Here is a 20,424-nt window from a genome sequence, read left to right on the forward strand (position 1 = left end):
AATGCTGCTGAATGAATACAAATTGGCCACAGTACGGGAGCAACATTGATCACAGACCCTAGAAGACTAATTTCAACTACTCCCAGTGGACAGAGAGTGCATGAGAGAGAGATCGAGAGATAATTTTGTTTGGGAGACAAAATAACACAAGCATATTTCAACTCATAACAGTATACAGTATCTACTCTCTCATGTATACTTACCGTATTTGCAAATATTTATTGTAGAATATATCTTGCTCTGTACCTGAAATGATAGTCTTTTACTCTTCTACTCTTCATTCTTCATTTCCTCCCCCAGCTTCATGGCCATCTCTCTTCCCCACCATTTCTAACAGTGAGGAATTAACATTTAAATACACTTGTGTAGGGGCTTACACAACAAGCTTACACAACAGGTGACTCTTTTTTATTCCATAGACAAGATGCACATACAGTACCATACTACAATATTTCACCATGAATAAAAAGAAAAACATATGACAATCAAAAGAGATTTCTGATGAAAACTGGATTTGACATCCATTCCACAAACGGATTTGATTGATTGAAGAATTTATTAGCAGTGTGCTATAGGAACAAGTACAGTTTCATGACAGCACAAATCACTTGTACAAGGTAAACTAAAAAGGTGATCCTAGTAAGCTTTACGGCTTATTTACACAGGAACCACTTTATATATCTCATATAACATTGAAAGACAGACGGATAGAACAGAGATCAGTGGTGCTCAAACTTTTTCATGTGAAGGACCCCCAAAATTATATGTATTTGGCCACGGACCCCCCATCTCAAAATATTTAGTTCCAGGGACCCCCCAGAAGCAGCATTTGAGTTACAAATGTTCGTTTATAAAATACATATATTCAAAGACTTGCTCGCATTTTCATGACTTTAAAAAAATAGCAGATCTACAAGCTTGCAGCGCGGCACTGATGTGAGCTTGTATATCTGCTATTTTTCAATAGCTAAAGTACAAAATAATTAAGGCCCCTCCACCTTGGGCCCTAGTTACTCCGTCCCACTTTTCCCCCTACTCCGGTCAGAGCTACTGTATCATGTGCTAGAAATTTACCTTTCTTTTTTCTTTCTTTTTTCTTCTTTTCGACTACCCCTGGTTAATGGATAGAATAACATCAGATTACGGTAAAAAGGCACTAATGATCAATCTTGCCTTTGTCATGTGGAGAAAAGACTAGTGATGATGGGGAATTTGTGTCCTGGTGGACAAAGTTAGACAGAAGCTGCAGTATAAAAGCATCTCTCCAATGAAAAGAGGATAAAAGAGTAATAATGTGCCAGCGTCTCTCTGTAAGATAAAGAGCTAATGCACTCCTTTAGAAGATGAGAGCGCTGCAACAAAAAGCTACATATGAAAGAGACTTCCTTACCAATGAAGAGCCAGCATAGAAGATGAGCTGAAATGCATTTCCATTAAAGGGGACTGAGTTACTAGGGCCCAAGGTGGAGGGGCCTTAATTATTTTATACTTAAGCTATTGAAAAATAGCAGATATACAAGCTCATAGGAGCTTGTAGATCTGCTATTTTAGAGAATTTGTGAAACTGTGTGCAAATCTTTGAATAATATTCAAAGATTTAGCCTATATTATAGGGTCCCTGGAACTAAATATTTTGAGATGGGGGTCTGTTGCCAAATACATATAATTTTGGGGGTCCTTCACATGAAAAGGTTTGAGCACCACTGACACCACTTTAAAAAAAAAAAAAAAACATATTTTTTCATTTGAAATATTCAAAGACTTGAATATTTCAATACATTTTCAATACTTTTCAAAAATGGCAGATCTACAAGCTCGCAGCACGCTTGTATATCTGCTATTTTTCAATTGTTAAAGCTCAACATATTGCGTAATAATGCGTTCCCAGTCTAAATGGGTTAAACCCCCTCCCCCTATATGAAGAACATTCATGGGGGACCCGCAGTGAATCCTTGTACCCAGGCCCAGAATTTGGTGTCACACCCCTGTGTATTCACACAAAGAAAACCTTCTGAAGATGTTGGAAAACCAACACGGAAGATGAACCAGGAACAGTCTCTCTCTGTACCCTGCACTAGCCTGGAGAATAGTGAACGCTTGTTCAGTGCTGTTTATGTTATATTTTATAAGCCACACTATGCTACTTTATCTTACATCCAGGGGTCCATTTCACAAAACCCTGATGGCTAAGTTTACCCATGACTCGGTTTTATGAAAGCTGAGTAATCTAGCCAGGATAGCTTAGTCACTACATGCATATATACTGTATGTACAATGTTGAGAGTGCAGAGATGTCAGTTGCCTTATATGTTTGGCATTGTAAATGTCAGTGGCGTCAATTCAGCAAAAGCCAATGTCTGGCCAGGAAACATTTCCAGACAAAGGCTATTGATAGAAAAGGGCACAACAGAGTTACATGACAAACTGCATCATCATTTAAGCATCTTCAACTAGAATTCTCCAGAACGCTTTTATAAACATTCAGTGGTGACCTTCTTGTAGTTCATTTATTTATTTTTAAATAAGAATACACAAACAAGGACATGGAACTGAAATCACTCACTTTAACATCTTAGACATTGAAAACATTAGTCAAAACGTGTCTTGTGCTATGATGATAAGTAATGAATGGCTACACAATGTATACATCTATAATTGATATTGATATTATCTGATATGCACCACTCACCACCCCACCACAGAGAACAGAAGAAATAATTATGTTTGTGGGGATTTTACAGAACATTGTTGGCTATAATTATTTTTTTGAGTCAGCCTTGAAAAATCAGCGAGCTCATCCTTCAAAAATAGAAACACACCTCTCTGTTTCAGCTTAAAAGTTCTCCTTATTGAAGTAGAATTTGGTCTTCTCAGAATTGATATCTGTGTATTTGAGACACTTACTCTCCAAGACATCTGTCAAGGCTTCAGGGCCACAAACGAATATCCCCACAACTGACCTGAATGTAGCAGAAAACACACATTGTCAGTTTAAGCACATAAATTGTGACCAATTTTTACCAACAGGTGCTTTTTTTTAAATGTATTTATGCATGTATTTATTAATATAAAAACTAGAAAAGGTGCACCTAGAATTTGAAAACATAACTGGACATGGATGAACTTATTTTCATATTTACTCAACAATTTCAGTATCAATGTTTAGTGAAGGTGAATGATAGACAGACATTTCTCTACATTATTGAAAATGGGTGTGCGGAAGAACACTATTCTTACTTAGGATGCTCTTTGCGAACTTGTTCAAACTCCTTGTCCCAGTTTGGCCGGCCATAATAGGTTTTCGACTTGAGACCGGTCACCACATCTGTGTCAGCATCAAAACGGACCATCACATGATCAGTCTGTAAAGACAAATTAAGAAGACCTGTCTGAGGTAAGGAAGGACCAATCTCAATCACTGGAGGTTGAAAATGAGATTAGAAGTAGCATTAAACACTTGAACATCCCAGCATCCATTATTCTGGGGGGAACATTAGCCAGAAATAGCTGATCTACCAACTCATGACGTCGCAACCATGACACGTTTAGAGCTTGTAGATTAATGTAGCGGTTATTTTGGGCAAAGAGATTTTGTGTGTAGACAGAAACGAGTGGTCCAATTACAACTCAGGACCAGTCCAGACCAAGCCTCAGTGGTGTAAAGTAACTAAGTACATTTACTTAAGTACTGTACTTGAGTACAATTTTGAGGTATTTGTACTTTACTTGAGTATTTCCAATTCATAATACCTTTACTTCTACTCCACTACATCTCGGTTCCAAATATTGTACTTTTACTTCACTACATTTATTTGAAAACTTTAGTTACTCGTTACTGTGAGGATATACATTATAATATTATGAAACATACCTAAACTTTAGCACTATTTCATACCTAGGCTATCTGAAAATAACAAGTGATAACAAGCTCACAACACGTTGCGCTGCGACACGTGAGCTTGTAGATCTGCTATTTTCAAACATTTTGTACTTTTACTTTTTGTACTTTAAATACATTTTGATGCCAACACTTTCATACTTTGAATTCCAGACTTTTACTTGTAAGGGTGCCCTCACACCAAAATACCTATGAGAGTGGAATCCGCGTTCCGCCAATGCATTTCAATGAGATTGAAGCGGTTTCATGCCAGCAGAGGATTTCTGCAAAAAAACGCTCCCTTATCATTGAAATGCATTGGCGGAACGCGGATTCCACTCTCATAGGTATTATGGTGTGAGGGCACCCTAACAGAGTATTTCTACAATGCAGTATTGATACTTTTACTTAAGTAAAACATTTGAGTACTTTTTTCCACCCCTGCAAGTCTAGATGATGTAAAAGTGGTTGATGTTATAGACACATACATGGCTCTGGTCCCAGGCAGTGAGATGGAGTTTGTATGTCAGGAAATCTGCCATTCCTCTGGCCTCCATATCCTTCTCCAGGGCCGCCAGGAGATCAGCAAACCACTCAAAGGCGTTTGTTTCTCGGCACAGCCAGTAGAAATAGATCTGCAACCAGGAAATAAATGGGTGCATTTAAAAAAAAAACTCTTATGCAAGAGTATTCCACATCACTGCTTCATAACAAAGATATATACATTGTGAAAACATTGTTAAAGGCGTACATTTTTTTTACCATGGAGACTTGAGTTCAATAATATTATTATTATTTTTTTTGTCGCATTCATAAGACAAAAAATGTATTCAAGTAAATTTTCCCTGACGGTTTCCCCATCCAGTGCCATTCATTCGGGTCCCCATCCAGGGCCATGCATTTGTGTCCCCATCCGGAATCAATGGGGGTAAATTTACTATAATCACATTTTTTGTCTTAGGAATGTAACAAAAACAAAAAATATTATTGAACTCAAGTCTCCATGGCATATAGAAAAAATACAAAAAAAGTCATTTTGGGGGTGAACTACTCCTTTAATGCCTGAGAATAACCACCATTGTCTTAGATTCATGAGACCTGCGACCATAGCATCTGTCAAAGCAGAACAAAGGATGTACAGGTTTAATGAGAGGACAGAGGCAGACAGGTTAGATGTGGAATGTGTTACCTTTTTGGTGCGCAGCTTGGGGTCAGAGGCTTTATATTTGTGATAGATGGACCTCAGAATGGAGGCAAAGGGAGTGACACCAATGCCAGCCCCTACCAGCATGCTGACTTCATAGTCAAACACATCCTCACTGGCTGTGCCATAAGGACCATCAACACGTATTCTAAGGAAGGATACATCATAGATCATGAAAAGATTGAAGATTCATATCACCGAATCAAATGGCTAAAGTTCTAAGCTGGGCGATAGTCCCTCACAATTGACATCTGAACAGCATTGTGAACAGCACCAAGTTTGGACAGAAAAGTCTGGTCTGGAGAGGGCACCTTTTACAGAGGGATAAAAGGGCAGGGGCTCAAGCCCCCTTTGATGTCTATGTGTGCATGTGCCTGTTCGACATTGTAATTTATACAACAGGTAGTTCCGACGAAGCAATCTGATTGGTTGCAATAGCTTTCTACCCGTGCGAATAATGAGCATTACCACACAGGTCTCATCTAACAAAGATATCAGCTGTGCTGGTTGCGAAAGCGATAAAGAGCTCCCTCTCCCCCAACACTATGCTAGCAGTTAGGCTAGCAGTTTTCATGGGAAGTTCAGGGACATAGTAGCTAAATGTGGCATTAAAAATTTACAATTTTCTATAAAATCTTAATTACAATGAAATTAAGTTGACATGTTTTTTTTTAAAGGGCAACTGTTGTATAATCGCAATATTACACTTGAGGGTGTGTGTTATCGTGATTATTGATACTTCTGCGCTGTCTTCGGCTCGTTCCGGCAGCAACGCGGGCGTGCTAATAATCACGATAAACCACACCCTATCGTGTAATATTGCCTAAGTATCTACTTGAGAAAGTGCTCACTTGGGTCCCTGAGCTCCCTCTGGAAGCTCCTCCATCCGGCATATGAGTTTCTCAGTCCAGTCCCCCGCGTCACGCATATGGACACTAAGGAAGTCATCCTCAGGCGCAGAGGTCATGGTGAACGGGTGCCACTCCAGCATGGAAATTTCTGGGCAGTTGAGGAAGACGTACTGCCCCACATCCATCTTGAAGCCGTCTTTCACCAGCTGCATCTCCAGCACCCTGGACTGATGCAACACGATCTGGAGATGGAGTGCATGACAGACAGTTGTGGAAAAAGTACTCACATGTTGCACTTAAAGTATCGGTACTGCATTATAGAAATACTCTGTTAGGGTGCCCTCACACCAAAGTGCCTATGAGAGTGGAATCCGCGTTCCGCCAATGCATTTCAATGAGAAAGGAGCGTTTTTTGCAGAAATCCTCTGCTGGCATGAAACCGCTTCACTCTCATTGAAATGCATTGGCGGAACGCGGATTCCACTCTCATAGGTTCCACTCTCAAAGTACCTATGAGAGTGGAATCCGCGTTCCGCCAATGCATTTCAATGAGAGTGAAGCGGTTTCATGCCAGCAGAGGATTTCTGCAAAAAACGCTTCACTCTCATTGAAATGCATTGGCGGAACGCGGATTCCACTCTCATGGGTACTTTGGTGTGAGGGCACCCTTACAAGTAAAAGTCTGGAATTCAAAATGTACTTAAAGTACCAAAAGTAAAAGTACAAAATGTTTGAAAACAGCCGATCGGCAATTTTCAAATAGCCTAGGTATAAAATAGGGCTAAAGTGTTTCATGTATGTTTTATACCATTATAATTTATATCGGCAAAGTAACTAGTAACTAAAGTTTTTAAATAAATGTAGTGGAGTAAAAGTACAATATTTGGATCCGAGATGTAGTGGAGTAGAAGTAAAAGTATTGGAAATTGTAAATACTCAAGTAAAGTACAAATACCTCAACAATGTACTTAAAGGGGAAGACCACCCATTTTCAATATTGAACTATGTCATTAATATATCTTAGGGGATTGATTTGGGGGTTTGTATTGTAAAGTACAACTTGATGACATCACACCGTTGTACTTTACAATACAAACCCCAAAATCAATCTTCCAGTTCTAGGCAACACAGAAGGGGGGGGAACTTTTTTTCTATTTCCACACAACTCCTCTAAGTTATATTAATGACATAGTTGAATATTGAAAATGCGTGGTCTTCCCCTTTAAGTACAGTACTAAGGTAAATGTACTCAGTTACGTTACACCACTGATGACAGATACAGAGCACATGGATCATCAGTGGTGGAAAAAGTACTCACATTTTCTACTTAAGTAAAAATATCAATACTGCATTGTAGAAGTACTCTGTTACAATTAGAAGTCCAGAATTCAAAATATATTTGAGTAAAAGTACTGGCATCAAAATGTACTTAAAGTACCAAAAGTAAAAGTACAAAATGTTTTAAAATAGCAAATCTACAAGCTCACTTGTGAGCTTGTAGATCGGCTATTTTCAAATAGCCAAGGTATAAAATAGGGCTAAAGAGTTGTATGTATGCTTTAACATATTATAAGTAACTAGTAACTAAAGTTTTCAAATAATTGTAGTGGAGTAAAAGTACAATATTTGGATCCGAGATGTAGTGGAGTAGAAGTAAAAGTAAAAGTATTGGACATTGTAAATACTCAAGTAAAGTACAAATACCTCAAAACTGTACTTAAGTACAGTACTTAAGTAAATGTACTCAGTTACTTTACACCACTGTGGATCATGCTACCACAACCGGCAATTCTACCTGAAAGCCAACAGATGAGTGATTATGACGTACCTTCCTGTATTCAACTGGCTGTGTGGAGCGGTACAAACGCAGCATACGCTCAAAGAAATAAAGAAACATGGGAATAGCCACCCAACGCCAAGTCTATGAAAAAGTTGGACATAATGGGTTATGCATCAAAATAATTGTTTGTTGAATAAAGCATGTTCTGTTAGCCTGACACTCAGCCTGAATTAACATTTCGTTTCACTTCATTATTCAGTCTGAACTCGGTTCCGCCTACGGCGTTTGCAGGGATGGGCGTTGCCAAAAAGAGGCAGTCTTCAGCGACTGGTTCACCGACCAACACATGACATAGTGTGTGACTGGCTAGTGGCTAGCCTGTTGCTTGCTAGTGCTACTTGCTAACCAAAGAAACAGTCAGAATAGGAGCACTACGAACTAGTAATCAAACACAACATAACATGCCTGCTACTGGTGTTTCATAGCGAGATCGATAGGATCGCATTTTACCGCAATTTACAGCATTTTATCGCGACGCGATGCGCAGTACGGTACGGCGGCGGCGCTGGTGTACTTGGAAACACACATGAGTTCTGGGAAACCCCCACCCACGCTGATCACAAGACGCTGATTCACGGCGCTGATTCGCCGATCGGATTTTCAACCGAGGCAGGCCCTCCTCAATGAGAGCGATGCTAGACCTGAATCGCCAAACAAAAAAATTAAAGGGGTGTGGCTAGCGATTCAGGGTCTGGAACTAGGCTAATGTTCTGTGACATATGCAAACAAACAAGTCATGTTGAGTGGCTGTAGCTCAGGAGGTAAAGCAGGTTGGCCACTGGTCCATGGGTTGGCGGTTCAAATCCCAGCTCCTCCTGTCTACATGTCGAAGTGTCCTTGGGCAAGACACTGAACCCCACATTGCCTCCAATGAGTCGGTCAGTGTCAGCTTGCCACCATTAATGTGGGAAGTGAGGACGCTTTCGCCGCTTCCCCTTCCAATATATGAACCATTGTAAAGCGCTTTGAGCACTTGGAAAAGCGCTATAAAAATGTAATTCATTATTATTATAATTAAGTAATTCTCATTTGAGTAGCCACACCATAAAATCTATGGTACTAGCCGAACCGTTGACTTAACTGAACTGGGCTTTTTAATGTCCAAAACACTCACCTCTGGAAGAAACCCCCCACGAAACTGAGGAATGGGGCACTCAGGAATCAGTCCCCACTCTTCAACCCGATCCTTGCATAACGTGTGATTGTGGAACGGACGTGCAGCTGTGTTCGAACCTCGAATCATGAACCTATGGATGGGATACATTGAGCCACATGAGGGGACATCCTCCAAAGAACAAAAATATAATGTACTACAGAATGCGTCTCCCCGCCTTCATCCTTACATTGCTCCGTGAGCGACGATGGAAATGAAGAATGCAACGAAGAGGTGGTGGGTGTACCAGAACAGTTCGAAGTAGTTGCGCCTCATGTAATCGGTCGAGGACGTTATCATAAGGATGAGTGCCAGTGTGCCGACGACACCTGTGAGACCAGTGAGGGTCGCCATGACAAAAAGTGTTACGCCGTCGATTGGGTCCTGTGCGACAAGGAGTCAAACAGGGTCAACAGAGTCAAACAGGGTAACAAGTCAATACCCCTCCTGGCCCCAAAACTGTGGAATAAACTAGCAGTTGCACTTAAATTACATCTGCAGACTCACTCCCGGTCTGAAGACTCACCTATTCAGACTCCAGCTTTGTAGCACTTGCCTACCCTCAAAGACCATACATGTAATTTAGATAGCATTGTTATTTGTTTATGTTTTATGTTTTTTATGTTTTTTTTATTGCGACCGAAGGTCGCATTTACCCTGAAAAACCTTGTCGCTTGAGTGACCTTTTTCTGTACAGGAAGTGATGTCAGTGTGATGTCAGTGAGTCGTGACATCACTTCCTGTACACAAGGAAAAAAAGAAGGATACACAAGACTAAGAAAGACAAAAAAAGAGAAGAATAAAAAAGAAAAAAAGGAGGAGGAGGATAAAGATACCAAAAGGAGAGAGAAGAAAGGGTGGATGAGGTACAATATCCTCCTCCGATCTGATACGGTCGGCTGGACTTAGATCACCTATGAAAGAATGTCCATCCACCTGGAGAAAAGAAAATGTAACAAGGAGGTGGCAACGGGGCGGCCAGATAAAGTTATTAGGCCTGGATCCGACTTTAAGTCGACGCACAGGATTCCAGAAGTGTAGCGCTTATTCGCTCTTGTATCAAACCGGTACTCGAAACGTTCTTAGAATTTAACATATTTTCTAAAGTAAATATGGGGGCGGCTGTGTTAAGAATGTTTCGTTGTCAAGCTCAACGTTGGGCATTTGGACCTATACATGGAGAAATGGAGAAAACCTGTTTGGCCTAAACATGGAGATGTGGAGAACACTATATGGAGATAGTCCAGTCCATCATGTCATATGGGACTACCGTCATAGACAGTAGCCATTGTTAGGCCGGAGTCAATGGCTGTCTGTCTGACTGTCTGTACAGGAAGTGATGTCATATGACATACTTTTTATGCCCATATATGAGTCATTCTGTACCACATCTCCATGTTTAGGCAAACTCCACACAGAAAGGCCCTATCGCCAACCCCACCTAGGGTGTGGGCGATAGGGCCTTTCTGTGTGGAGTTTGCATGTTCTCCCCGTGTCTCCTAGGGTTGATACCCTCACAAAAACATGAACAAACTCCCCCCAGAATGACAACTAGAATCGTCAGAGAAACGCTGTGGTTGGCCAGATGGTCAAGAATTGGCGAGGTCGCATGTCACCCTGAGGTCGCATGTCACCCTCAGGTGTCTTACTAGTATGTTTTTACTGAATAAGTGCTTGGTCTACCTGTTTTTCTTTAGCCTGATTTCAGACTCAGCTGAAGCTTGAGTCTGACTTTGTGCCCTGTTTGAGTGATTTCTGGAGGGGAGGGACTTTGACGGCACGGATTGGTTATTTGTTAAACCCACCCCCACCCCCTGCGCTAATTGGAGGAGCCGTCATTTCAGCTCCAGAAATCACTTATTATGAATACAATTCCAGACCAGAGAAACAGTCCACTCTGAGAGTGGGCGGGTCTATGGGCTGGAACCAGGCTAGTTTTTCTTAGTATGACCCGACCGGGGATCGAACCCCGACCTCCCAGTCTCAAAGCACTCTAACCACAAGGCCACTGAGCTGGTTAGCGTGCATGATGTGAATAATAACGTGTCTGTTGTTTGCCGGTTCACACACTAACTCATCCTTGATGGAAGCAAGGTTAATACATTAATACACATATTTAACAGTTTTAGAGGGTACATGGCCAGGGTGGCATTGGTCCGAAATGTCATTGTTCCTACATCCCATTAGTCAGAATCTGGTGAATGTTAACCTGATGAAAATACTATGCCTAAACCTAAACCCAAACCTAACCTCAGTAAAACTATGCCTAAATCTAAAAAACCTAACCCTAACCAAATTAGGACTAATGAGATGTAGGACTAATCAGATGTAGGACTGATGGGCAGTCCCCCATGGGGGCAGAAATATCCAGACAACATAACATAACATTTTAACAACACAAATCAAGGCTCCCTGGCAAAACAAATGGGGATCTGTGGCGAAACCTTGACATGAGAGTTTGAGAAGCGCTGACTTACACCAGTGTCGAGGCGGACGGGGTTTATGTATGTGGTGTTGATGTCGCCGTCGTCATTCAGAGCGGACAGGGCTGTGTTGAGTGGATCTAAAAACCCTCGTCTGCTGTCGTTTAGGAACTCTACATTGAACAAATGGGCGACTATGTGCACAGCTATCAGAGAACAGAGGAGACAAAGATGTTGGTTAAGGTCAGGGGCGTCACAAGGGGGAGGGGGGGGGGGGAGTGGGACTGAGTTACCAGGGCCCAAGGTGAGGGGCCTTAATTATTTTATACTTTAGCTATTGAAAAATAGCAGATATGCGAGCTTGGGCAAACCCTAAACGAGCTTGTAGATCTGCTATTTTTGAAAAGTCGTAAGAATTTGTGCAAATCTTTGAATATTATGCATTTTTTAAGCGAACATTTGTAACTCAAATTTTGCTTCTGGGGGGTCCCTGGAACTAAATATTTTGAGATGGAGGTCCGTGGCCAAATACATATCATTTTGGGGGTCCTTCACATGAAAAGTTTTGAGCACCACCACTGACATAGAAACATAGGTTTTTCAAAAAACCAAGGTAACCAAATGTTTTTCAAAATAATTATGTAATAATGCGTTCCCAGTCTAAATGGGTTAAACCCCCTCCCCCTATGAAGAACATTCATGGGGGGCCCAGAATTTGGTGCGACACCCCTGGTTAAGATAATTGAGATCCACTTGTTCAATCTAATTCAACGTCAACATACTTAAAGAAATATACCGTTAAGACACAAAGACCGTTCTTTCAATAGATACCATATAGTTGTTCTCTTTAGTAAGATAGTAAATCTGTAGGCTATAGTGGAGTGACAACATTGTAAAATGTAAATTAATGAAACAGAAGCTGTTTCTTACCAGTCATCCAATGTTTAAAAGACATAAAATAAGTGGTCTTGTCCTTCTAATTATCTCAGATTTAAATGGCCGCCTCTTCAGTTGAAAGGCAATTTTTCTGGGTCGTCTTTTTTTTTTCTGAAGCTTTTTCTTGACCACTACAGTTCTATAGGGCATCGCAGCGGTAGTGGTTTACTGGTGCCACAAAAAATCTCCCATTCATTTTCCCCATAGACTTTTTCAACAATATTTATAACAATTATGTTAAGCTTAGAACCAAGACATCCAGGATCTCAATGGATCATGACCATAAAACCTTTGATCCTATATAAAAACATATTTTAATATTTAATTATTTGATATACTACATTTAATGAATACACTTTGTTTAGCGATTTTCAAAATTATCTTTATCTAGTTCACAGAAACATGGGCGATATTTGTTCATTCATGGCGATACGATATGATACAATTCGATTCAATGATTTAAAATCGATAGAGTAACTATTTAGCAAAGAAATTAAATCTGTGTGAAACGTGTCAATAGTGCATAATATGTTAAGGGAAAAATCGATTATTATGGATATAAATAAGTAAACACTGTGATTCTCTAGCAAATACATGGACATTATATTTCAACACACATGGACACACCCGCACCTTGACATGAACACAGAGATTACACACATTTATCGATAGACCAAGAGTAGCTATATGGAATGGAAAAGTAATTAAATCCCATTTTCCTTCTTAAAATTGCTAAATACAAGGCACAAATACTTAATTTCTATACAATCAATTATTTGAACTGCAAAACGATTCCATAGCTATTATCTGCATTGTAAAACGATACCGATATGATACAAAGCCAAAATGGTTAGATAAAATGCTTTTGCATATCGATAGTTAAAATCGATTTTTTGATTCAGTTATTATATCGTTACACTTCTAGTAAGGGATGATAACACCTTGACATGTCTCCTCTGACATCATCTTCTAACTCTTGTCTCAGGATCTCACCTTCATCAACACTTTCTTAGTAGGGTAGCCCTGTGATGGACTGGCTAAAGTGCCATGGCATATGACTATGAGAGTTGGATCCCAGATTAGTTCCCATATGCCCTCTGCAAATCTACAGAGGTAATTTTTTTGTGACATATTGGTCTGGTTTTAACTGCCATCAGAAGCATGTCGAATGCCAGCCAGTAAGGATGAAAAAGAATGAGCAAGCAGTTCAGGACCTTCTGGCGTGCATGAAGTATTTCAATGCTGAGCTCTTTGACATGTCTTTACCTACACTGAGGTCATTGCAGTCTAGTCTGGTCGGTAGTGCATGACCTTAAGACTGCACTTTTTTAGAACTCAGGTTGAAACATTCATTATGATTGCAGCCATTTTGGATTTTGGGCTCTCACGAATTTTGCTGAAATTATTGCGAGGGGCATGGGAGCTCAATTTGTTAACTCTTTTAATGCCTTTCCCGACCTAGTCCGGGACTTAACAGTGCATCGTATGGTGCCTTTCCCGAACTAGTCCGGGCCTTATACTGTATTTACAGTAACAATATTAAGTCTTACCATAACGTCGGGCCTACCCGTGGATGTTGGCCGATGACCGCGGTTTGTTTACATTACACGTTGGGAACATCGCGCCGCCGGCCTCCTCCATTTAATCCAATGCATCATCCTGACTTTAAAGCTCTTTATCTCTGATGTATGTTTTTATTGCAGAAAAAAAAATTATCATGCCTAAATGGCCAAATTATGATTCACTAACATTAGCTTTAGGCTATACAGGATATTTTCTCACAACCTCCTGTCTACGGTCATGTGACATGTAAACGTGATGACGTGCGCATCATGCACGCTCAGGGGCGTTGCGCAATACAACGCTGGGCAACAGGCCATTGCCAAGGCATCAAACGTTGGGCTCTGGTGACATCTAGTGGGAATTCAATGTGTTAATTAACCTTCATAGATGACAAATCCACTGAGCAACGGACCTCCGCTCTCCACGGTATCGGAAATGACCCAACCTAATCTCTTATTAGCATCGTCATGATGCACTGTTATTACCGGTATAGAAACATTTTTAGTTCACACTCACTTGTCCAGAATGCAATTGTGTAGGCAACCAGCTTGTGAAAAATAATATTCTTGTCCAGTTGTTCCCTCACTCTTCGGCCACAACGCTGAAAGGGTCCAGAAAGTGAGATTTAAAACGTAATGCAAGACATCAATTTGTGTGTGTATGTGTGTGTGTGTGTGTGTGTGTGTGTGTGTGTGTGTGTGTGTGTGTGTGTATGTGTGTGTGTGTGTGTGTGTGTGTGTGTGTGTGTGTGTGTGTGTGTGCGTGTGTGTGTGTGTGTGTGTGTGTGTGTGTGTGTGTGTGTGTGTGTGTGTGTGTGTGTTGAGTGTCGCTAGGCAACCTCCTGTCAGGTAAGCACCTCAATGAGGAGAGAGAGTGGAACAGAGGTAGAGTACAGCCAAGAAGGCTAGAGTTCTCAATGGGCCTGAAAATTAAGGCCCGGCCCGACTAATTTGCATACATTTTAGGTACGTAGCCCGAAAACGTTGGATTTGGTCGGTTAGAATTTGAGAACTCTAGACTACGCCCCAGTATATTATCATTCAACCTGATTTGGGCGCACCAGCACTGGCCAGCTGGGAGCCCACAGTATGAAGAAAAGCATTGTCTCTCTACATCAGTATTCACTGGCTCTCCGTGTAGACCAGACGGGTGCTCAGGCGGTAAGCCATAACTTCCACTTGTTCTTCTCCATATTCTCAGTGGTTAGGGTTGCTGCTGACATCACTGATAATAAACAGTGTCGCCACCATGGCTGTCTGTCTGACTGGACGTCAATGGTGACTGTTCTGGGTTCTCCAACATTACTTCTGAGACACCTACATTTGATCCCTCATATAATGTGAGTTAACATACCCCCCAGCCACAGGACTAGTATATATATTTTTTGTACAGTATGACGTTTTTCAACATGGAAATGCTTATGATTATTATCACGCTTATGCAAAATAATTGTGATTATCTCAAATAAATGATAGGCATAGGCATCTTACAAGGACTATGGAGCCGCGGGCCCAGGACAGCAGGTTTCGGCACATGGGTAAGAGGATCAGCATGCAGTCAAAGTTGAGGACTCCTGCACTCCCCCTGGCTATGGGCAGTGCAACCTGGACACAAAAACAAAAACAACAACTAAATATTATAACATGTGGCCTCAAACTGGATCTTATCCTGGGTTGTCAGTTCAAACATAAATAAGTGACAGCTGAAAATATGTACCAGCGTCACTTACATGACTAAAACTGAGTAGTATGTATGAATACGCCCAGCAAGCACGGTCAGGACCTGGACCAATCAGTGACGTCTCGATTGGGGCCAGATCACAGCCCATATGGGGATGATCTTGATGTCATTACCAGGACGTCATACCGACTTTGCTGTTTGACAGGATTATTTTTATTGTTTGTAATGTTAGTTGAAATATGAGCATATAAGGTTATATTCTGGGACATATCTAACTAGTATGATATTTATCTGGCCTAGAATATCATCTGATTTCAACCAACATAAATCCTGTCAAACAAAAAGGTCCATATGACGTCCTGGTAATGATGTCAAGATCATCCCGTTATGGGCAGTGATCTGGCCCAATCGAGACGTCACTGATTGGTCCTGGTCCTGACCGTGCTTGCTGGGTACACTGGTTTCATTATTTTTGACTCATGGAGATGAAACACAATGGGTAACCTACCCCTAGAATGTGACGTGTGTAGAAAAACTGGTCATCCAGAGCGTATACCATATAGAACCAGAGGAACACGAACACGTTGAGGCCCACAAAGAAAAACTGCAAGTCCAATCAGGATAAAATGTTTACATCACAAATATTGTTTGTTAAATAGCAAAAGCTTATCCTGTGAATAAGTTCAGCATTTCTTTTTTACAATTTAGGCATATAAAAATGGACATACCATAAAGATAGATGTAAATCCATTGTTGATTAACCAACTACCAATATTGGGGCGCTTCATGTCGCTACCGCAGCTCACACACGTCCACAACATCATTTCCTTACGTGCAGGTTTTTATAGACTCCTGCTCAAACCACTCCCATTACATGAGCATCGTGTCTCTTTGGATTGACTCAGAAGGAAGCAAATGCACATTTCATTATTGAGGAAGTCTCATTACTTCCTGGGAGCAACGTCAACACTGTTTTCAAAACTGAGCTAAGAACCAGTCAGTGGAATGAAGAAGTACACCTAGACCTGAGAGACTCCCAGAACCCAGACATCTATTTATTTCCGATCATACTTAAATTACTTGTTTTCAGTCACCATGCAGCACCGAATTCTGGGCCCTGGGTAACTATTGAAAAATAGCAGATATACAAGCTCACAGTGCGCTGCGAGCTTGTAGATCTGCTATTTTTGAAAAATCGTGAAAGTTTATGGAAGTCTTTGAATATTTTTTTTAAGTAATACTTTTTTTTTTCTTTTACCTATGTTTCCATGTCAGTGGTGCTCAAACCTTTTCATGTGAAGGACCCCCAAAATGATATATGTTTGGCCACGGATCCCCATCTAAAAATATTTAGTTCCAGTGACCCCCCGAAGCAAAATTTGAGTTACAAATGTTCGCTTAAAAAAAAAGATCTAGGCTACAAGCTCGCAGCATGGCACTCGGTGCGGAGCTTGTAGATCTGCTATTTTTCAATAGCTCAAGTATAAAATAATTAAGGCCCCTCCACCTTGGGCCCAAGTAACTCAGTCCCACTTCCCCCCCCCCCCCCCTGTGACGCCCGTTTCAGTCACTACTGTAGGCTAGTATACGGTGAAACGGTGCGGAGCACTGGAGTGTCATGTACTTGTAATTTAGTCCATCTACTTCCTGTTAAGTAGACTTAAAAATAAAACCAGTTGACTAATCATATTACGGGAGGCTCTTATTTTGAAATAACACACGTGACACTGAAATGAACTGCTTCACACACACACACGGCCACGCACACGTACACACACATACACACACACACACACACACACACACACACACACACACACACACACACACACACACACACACACCACTGCTCACTTCAAACTTGGTTTGATTTTATTCATGAACATCTTAGCTTTTTAGGTAATATTCTTTGAAAATGTTTTGAAATAATAATAATAAAAAAACAAAATATAGGAAACCAAAAAATTAAGCGACCCATAAAAATGGGTCCAAAATGGGTCCCGACCCAGTGCTTGGGAACCAGTGCTTTATGGTGTTAGGTGAAAGAATGATTGGCAGGACTGAGGAGGAAGTAGAACCAGGTGTGCGGGTAACAGTGACCGGATTAGACTGTGGGAGTGGCCAGAGGGAATGGAGAAACGGAAAGAGACCACAGTCAAAGAAACATAGCGCTCATTCCATCTTTTGAGACACCTTTTAACACAATTTAAATAACAAGTAAAAGACTTACAGTAGTATATGGCTAGACCAGGGGTCTTCAACGTTTTCAGGCCAAGGACCCCTTAGCTGAGAGAGAGAGATGAAGCAGGGACCCCCACCCCAAATACATACATGTATTGTATAAAATTGTGTTGCAGATTTTCATAGATTTCATAGATAGATTCATAGACTTGTTTGACAGCACTGTCATCTGTCTACCGTATGTTGGATTCGTGTTGATGTGTGTTTTTTTTTTCAGACATTTAACCACTTAAATAATCGACACTTAGTCAATTTGATCTCCTCTTTTTTGAAGCGGTGAAAGCCGCTTCCAAGGAGTGGCTTTGTCTGTCCCGTACATGTTTTTTTTTTTTTTGAGGATTCCCATAGATTCTCAAGGAGTGGCTTTGTCTGTCCCGTACATGTCCCGTGCATGCAGAATTGAGGATTGGTCAAGCTTCACATGACAATTTTGGACCTCCAGACAAAATCATTCAGAATTCAGAATTCATAAAAATATAGAACTAAAGCACATAGAAAGTATAGATCTAGAACACAGAATGTATAGATCTAGAACACAGATTTCATAGCTCTAGAACACATAGAATAAAAATTCACGCTTCACTTCGAACCAAGGTTTGATTTTTTAACCTCTACTACACCAAACCTATTTGCCTATAAATAGCCGATCTACAAGCTCTCAACAAGCACTGTTTATTGTGTCATCAACATAACAGACCTTCATCAGGACACATAGTCAAAGGATATTAATAAAATCAGGGAATAAATTCCTTACCAAGAAATGTCTTCACCAATGTGTGAAACTGTGAAAAGTGATGACTCATCACTGAACCATAGTTTGGTGGTGCCATTTTTAGCCCAAGGAAAGTTTTTCATGCAAAGCAAATGCTTGAAATGGATTCAGAATCATGAAAAAAACTTATTTTTTGGGGGGTATTTTTTCCCTGTATAGTATAATGTATAGTAAGTGAGTGGGACCCAAACTTTCAGCAGCTGTCTACAATTCTCCTAGGGATTTTGAATTTCAAACTTTGTTAGATGTGTTACTAAACACCTTTACAAACACATTGGTGACGACATTTCTTGGTAAGGAATGTATTCACAGATTTGTCGTTATTCTGATAATATTCCCTGACTAACATATCTTCATCAGGACATATAAGATCGAAACGTATAAAAGAAAATAATACAGTGGAGCTTTTTCAGCATCACCAGTGTGCAGACTCTTTTTGCTTTCGCTTGTATTGCACCTGCACTACCTTCTTCATACCATGTAGAAAACACTGGAGGGCTTTTAGGCCAGGACATAACGAACCTTGTTACGATGTGTTCTGTGACTTGGGAATGTATGAGAGAGAGAGAAAGAGAGAGAGAGAGAGAGAGAGAGAGAGAGAGAGAGAGAGATGAGGTTAGAGGTTAGAGAGAAAAGGAAGATATCTAGAGGAGGAAATGCAGGAGGGATATTGATTGAGGCTTCAATTAAAGCACCGAACCACAACCCTTTCTGTCCACACATAGTGTCTTCTCTCCATATTCTCTGATGACTGCCATCTCACGCACGCGCACACACACACACACACACAAGTACAGACACACACACGCGCGCACGCGCGCATGCACGCACGCACACACACCATCACAGCATAATATTAAGGAGCTATAAATCTCAGCCTATTGCAGACAGCAGCCCTGGGCTTTCTCCCACGCTGACGGTGTGTCAGAGGCTGGCTCTCTAGGTGCCGGCTGGCCCACTAGAAGGAACCAGCTTAATGAGATCACTGGCATCCAATTCGGCGAGGGCCAGCGCTCATTTCAAGCAATTCATTTTTAATTGGGCTCAAACCTAAAGCATTTCTTGATGTCAGCTTGGGTGCATGCCATGCCTCTGCGTGACTGGTTGCGTGATGCTGAGTGATTCCCTTTATGCTGCTGTTCTTGTTATGGCCACGGAAGGTTTGCGGATGTAGATTTGTTGATGCTCTGTGGCGTGACATAATGTTGTCAGTGATGAAACAACAAATATTTGACACGGTTGTTTGTGAGGAGATGAAGGCAAATCATGGGATTACTTTTAAAGTGATGACCTGATGGCATGTGTTCTTGTTCGGTGCTTGTATAGAATGTATTCTTCCCATCCTCTAACTTTGCTATATGCTTGACATTTCAATCAGAATTATGTTAATCTCAAAAATATACTACACCATTTCATAGTCTCCATCACAACCCTGGTACCAGATACACCCACATGACCCAGCCAAGCAATTTATCTGTCCATATTTAAGAAATATACTCCATATTTTGTTGGAACGCTCTTTCTCTCAATTCCTCTTGCTTTTCTTTGACTACCACCCACACCTCAAAACACACACACACACACACACACACACACACACACACACACACACACACACACACACACACACACACACACACACACACACACACACACACACACACACACACACACACACACACACTCCCTCACACTGACCAGCTGCCCTGTTAGCAATCAGGAGAAGACCATTACTCCAGAAGCTGACAGCTCTCCTCAGACTCCCTCTGCTCCTTAATGACAGCTGACAGAACACACGTTTTCTACTTAACACACCTCTAGCCCTGGGTACACGGATTCCCATGAATGTTCTTCATAGGGGGAGGGGGTTTAACCCATTTAGAC

At 41.0% G+C, this 20,424-nt stretch overlaps 1 protein-coding gene across 1 annotated transcript; it reads right to left on the minus strand.

Annotated features, from left to right (window-relative positions):
• Nucleotides 1-2,833: 2,833 nt before the first annotated feature.
• Nucleotides 2,834-18,471, minus strand: LOC308288773 (NADPH oxidase 2-like; the record flags this gene model as incomplete). Its single annotated transcript, XM_080730243.1, has 12 exons — nt 2,834-2,960; nt 3,238-3,362; nt 4,366-4,512; nt 5,067-5,229; nt 5,933-6,174; nt 7,761-7,853; nt 8,887-9,019; nt 9,116-9,309; nt 11,403-11,554; nt 14,364-14,448; nt 15,338-15,451; nt 18,466-18,471. The coding sequence occupies 12 exons, from the start codon at nt 18,469-18,471 to the stop codon at nt 2,834-2,836; spliced, it is 1,581 nt and encodes a 526-aa protein (XP_080586369.1).
• Nucleotides 18,472-20,424: the final 1,953 nt, after the last annotated feature.

This window comes from Nannobrachium achirus (genome assembly GCF_963921795.1).
Source record: "Nannobrachium achirus genome assembly, chromosome: 7".
Taxonomy (NCBI): domain Eukaryota; kingdom Metazoa; phylum Chordata; class Actinopteri; order Myctophiformes; family Myctophidae; genus Nannobrachium; species Nannobrachium achirus.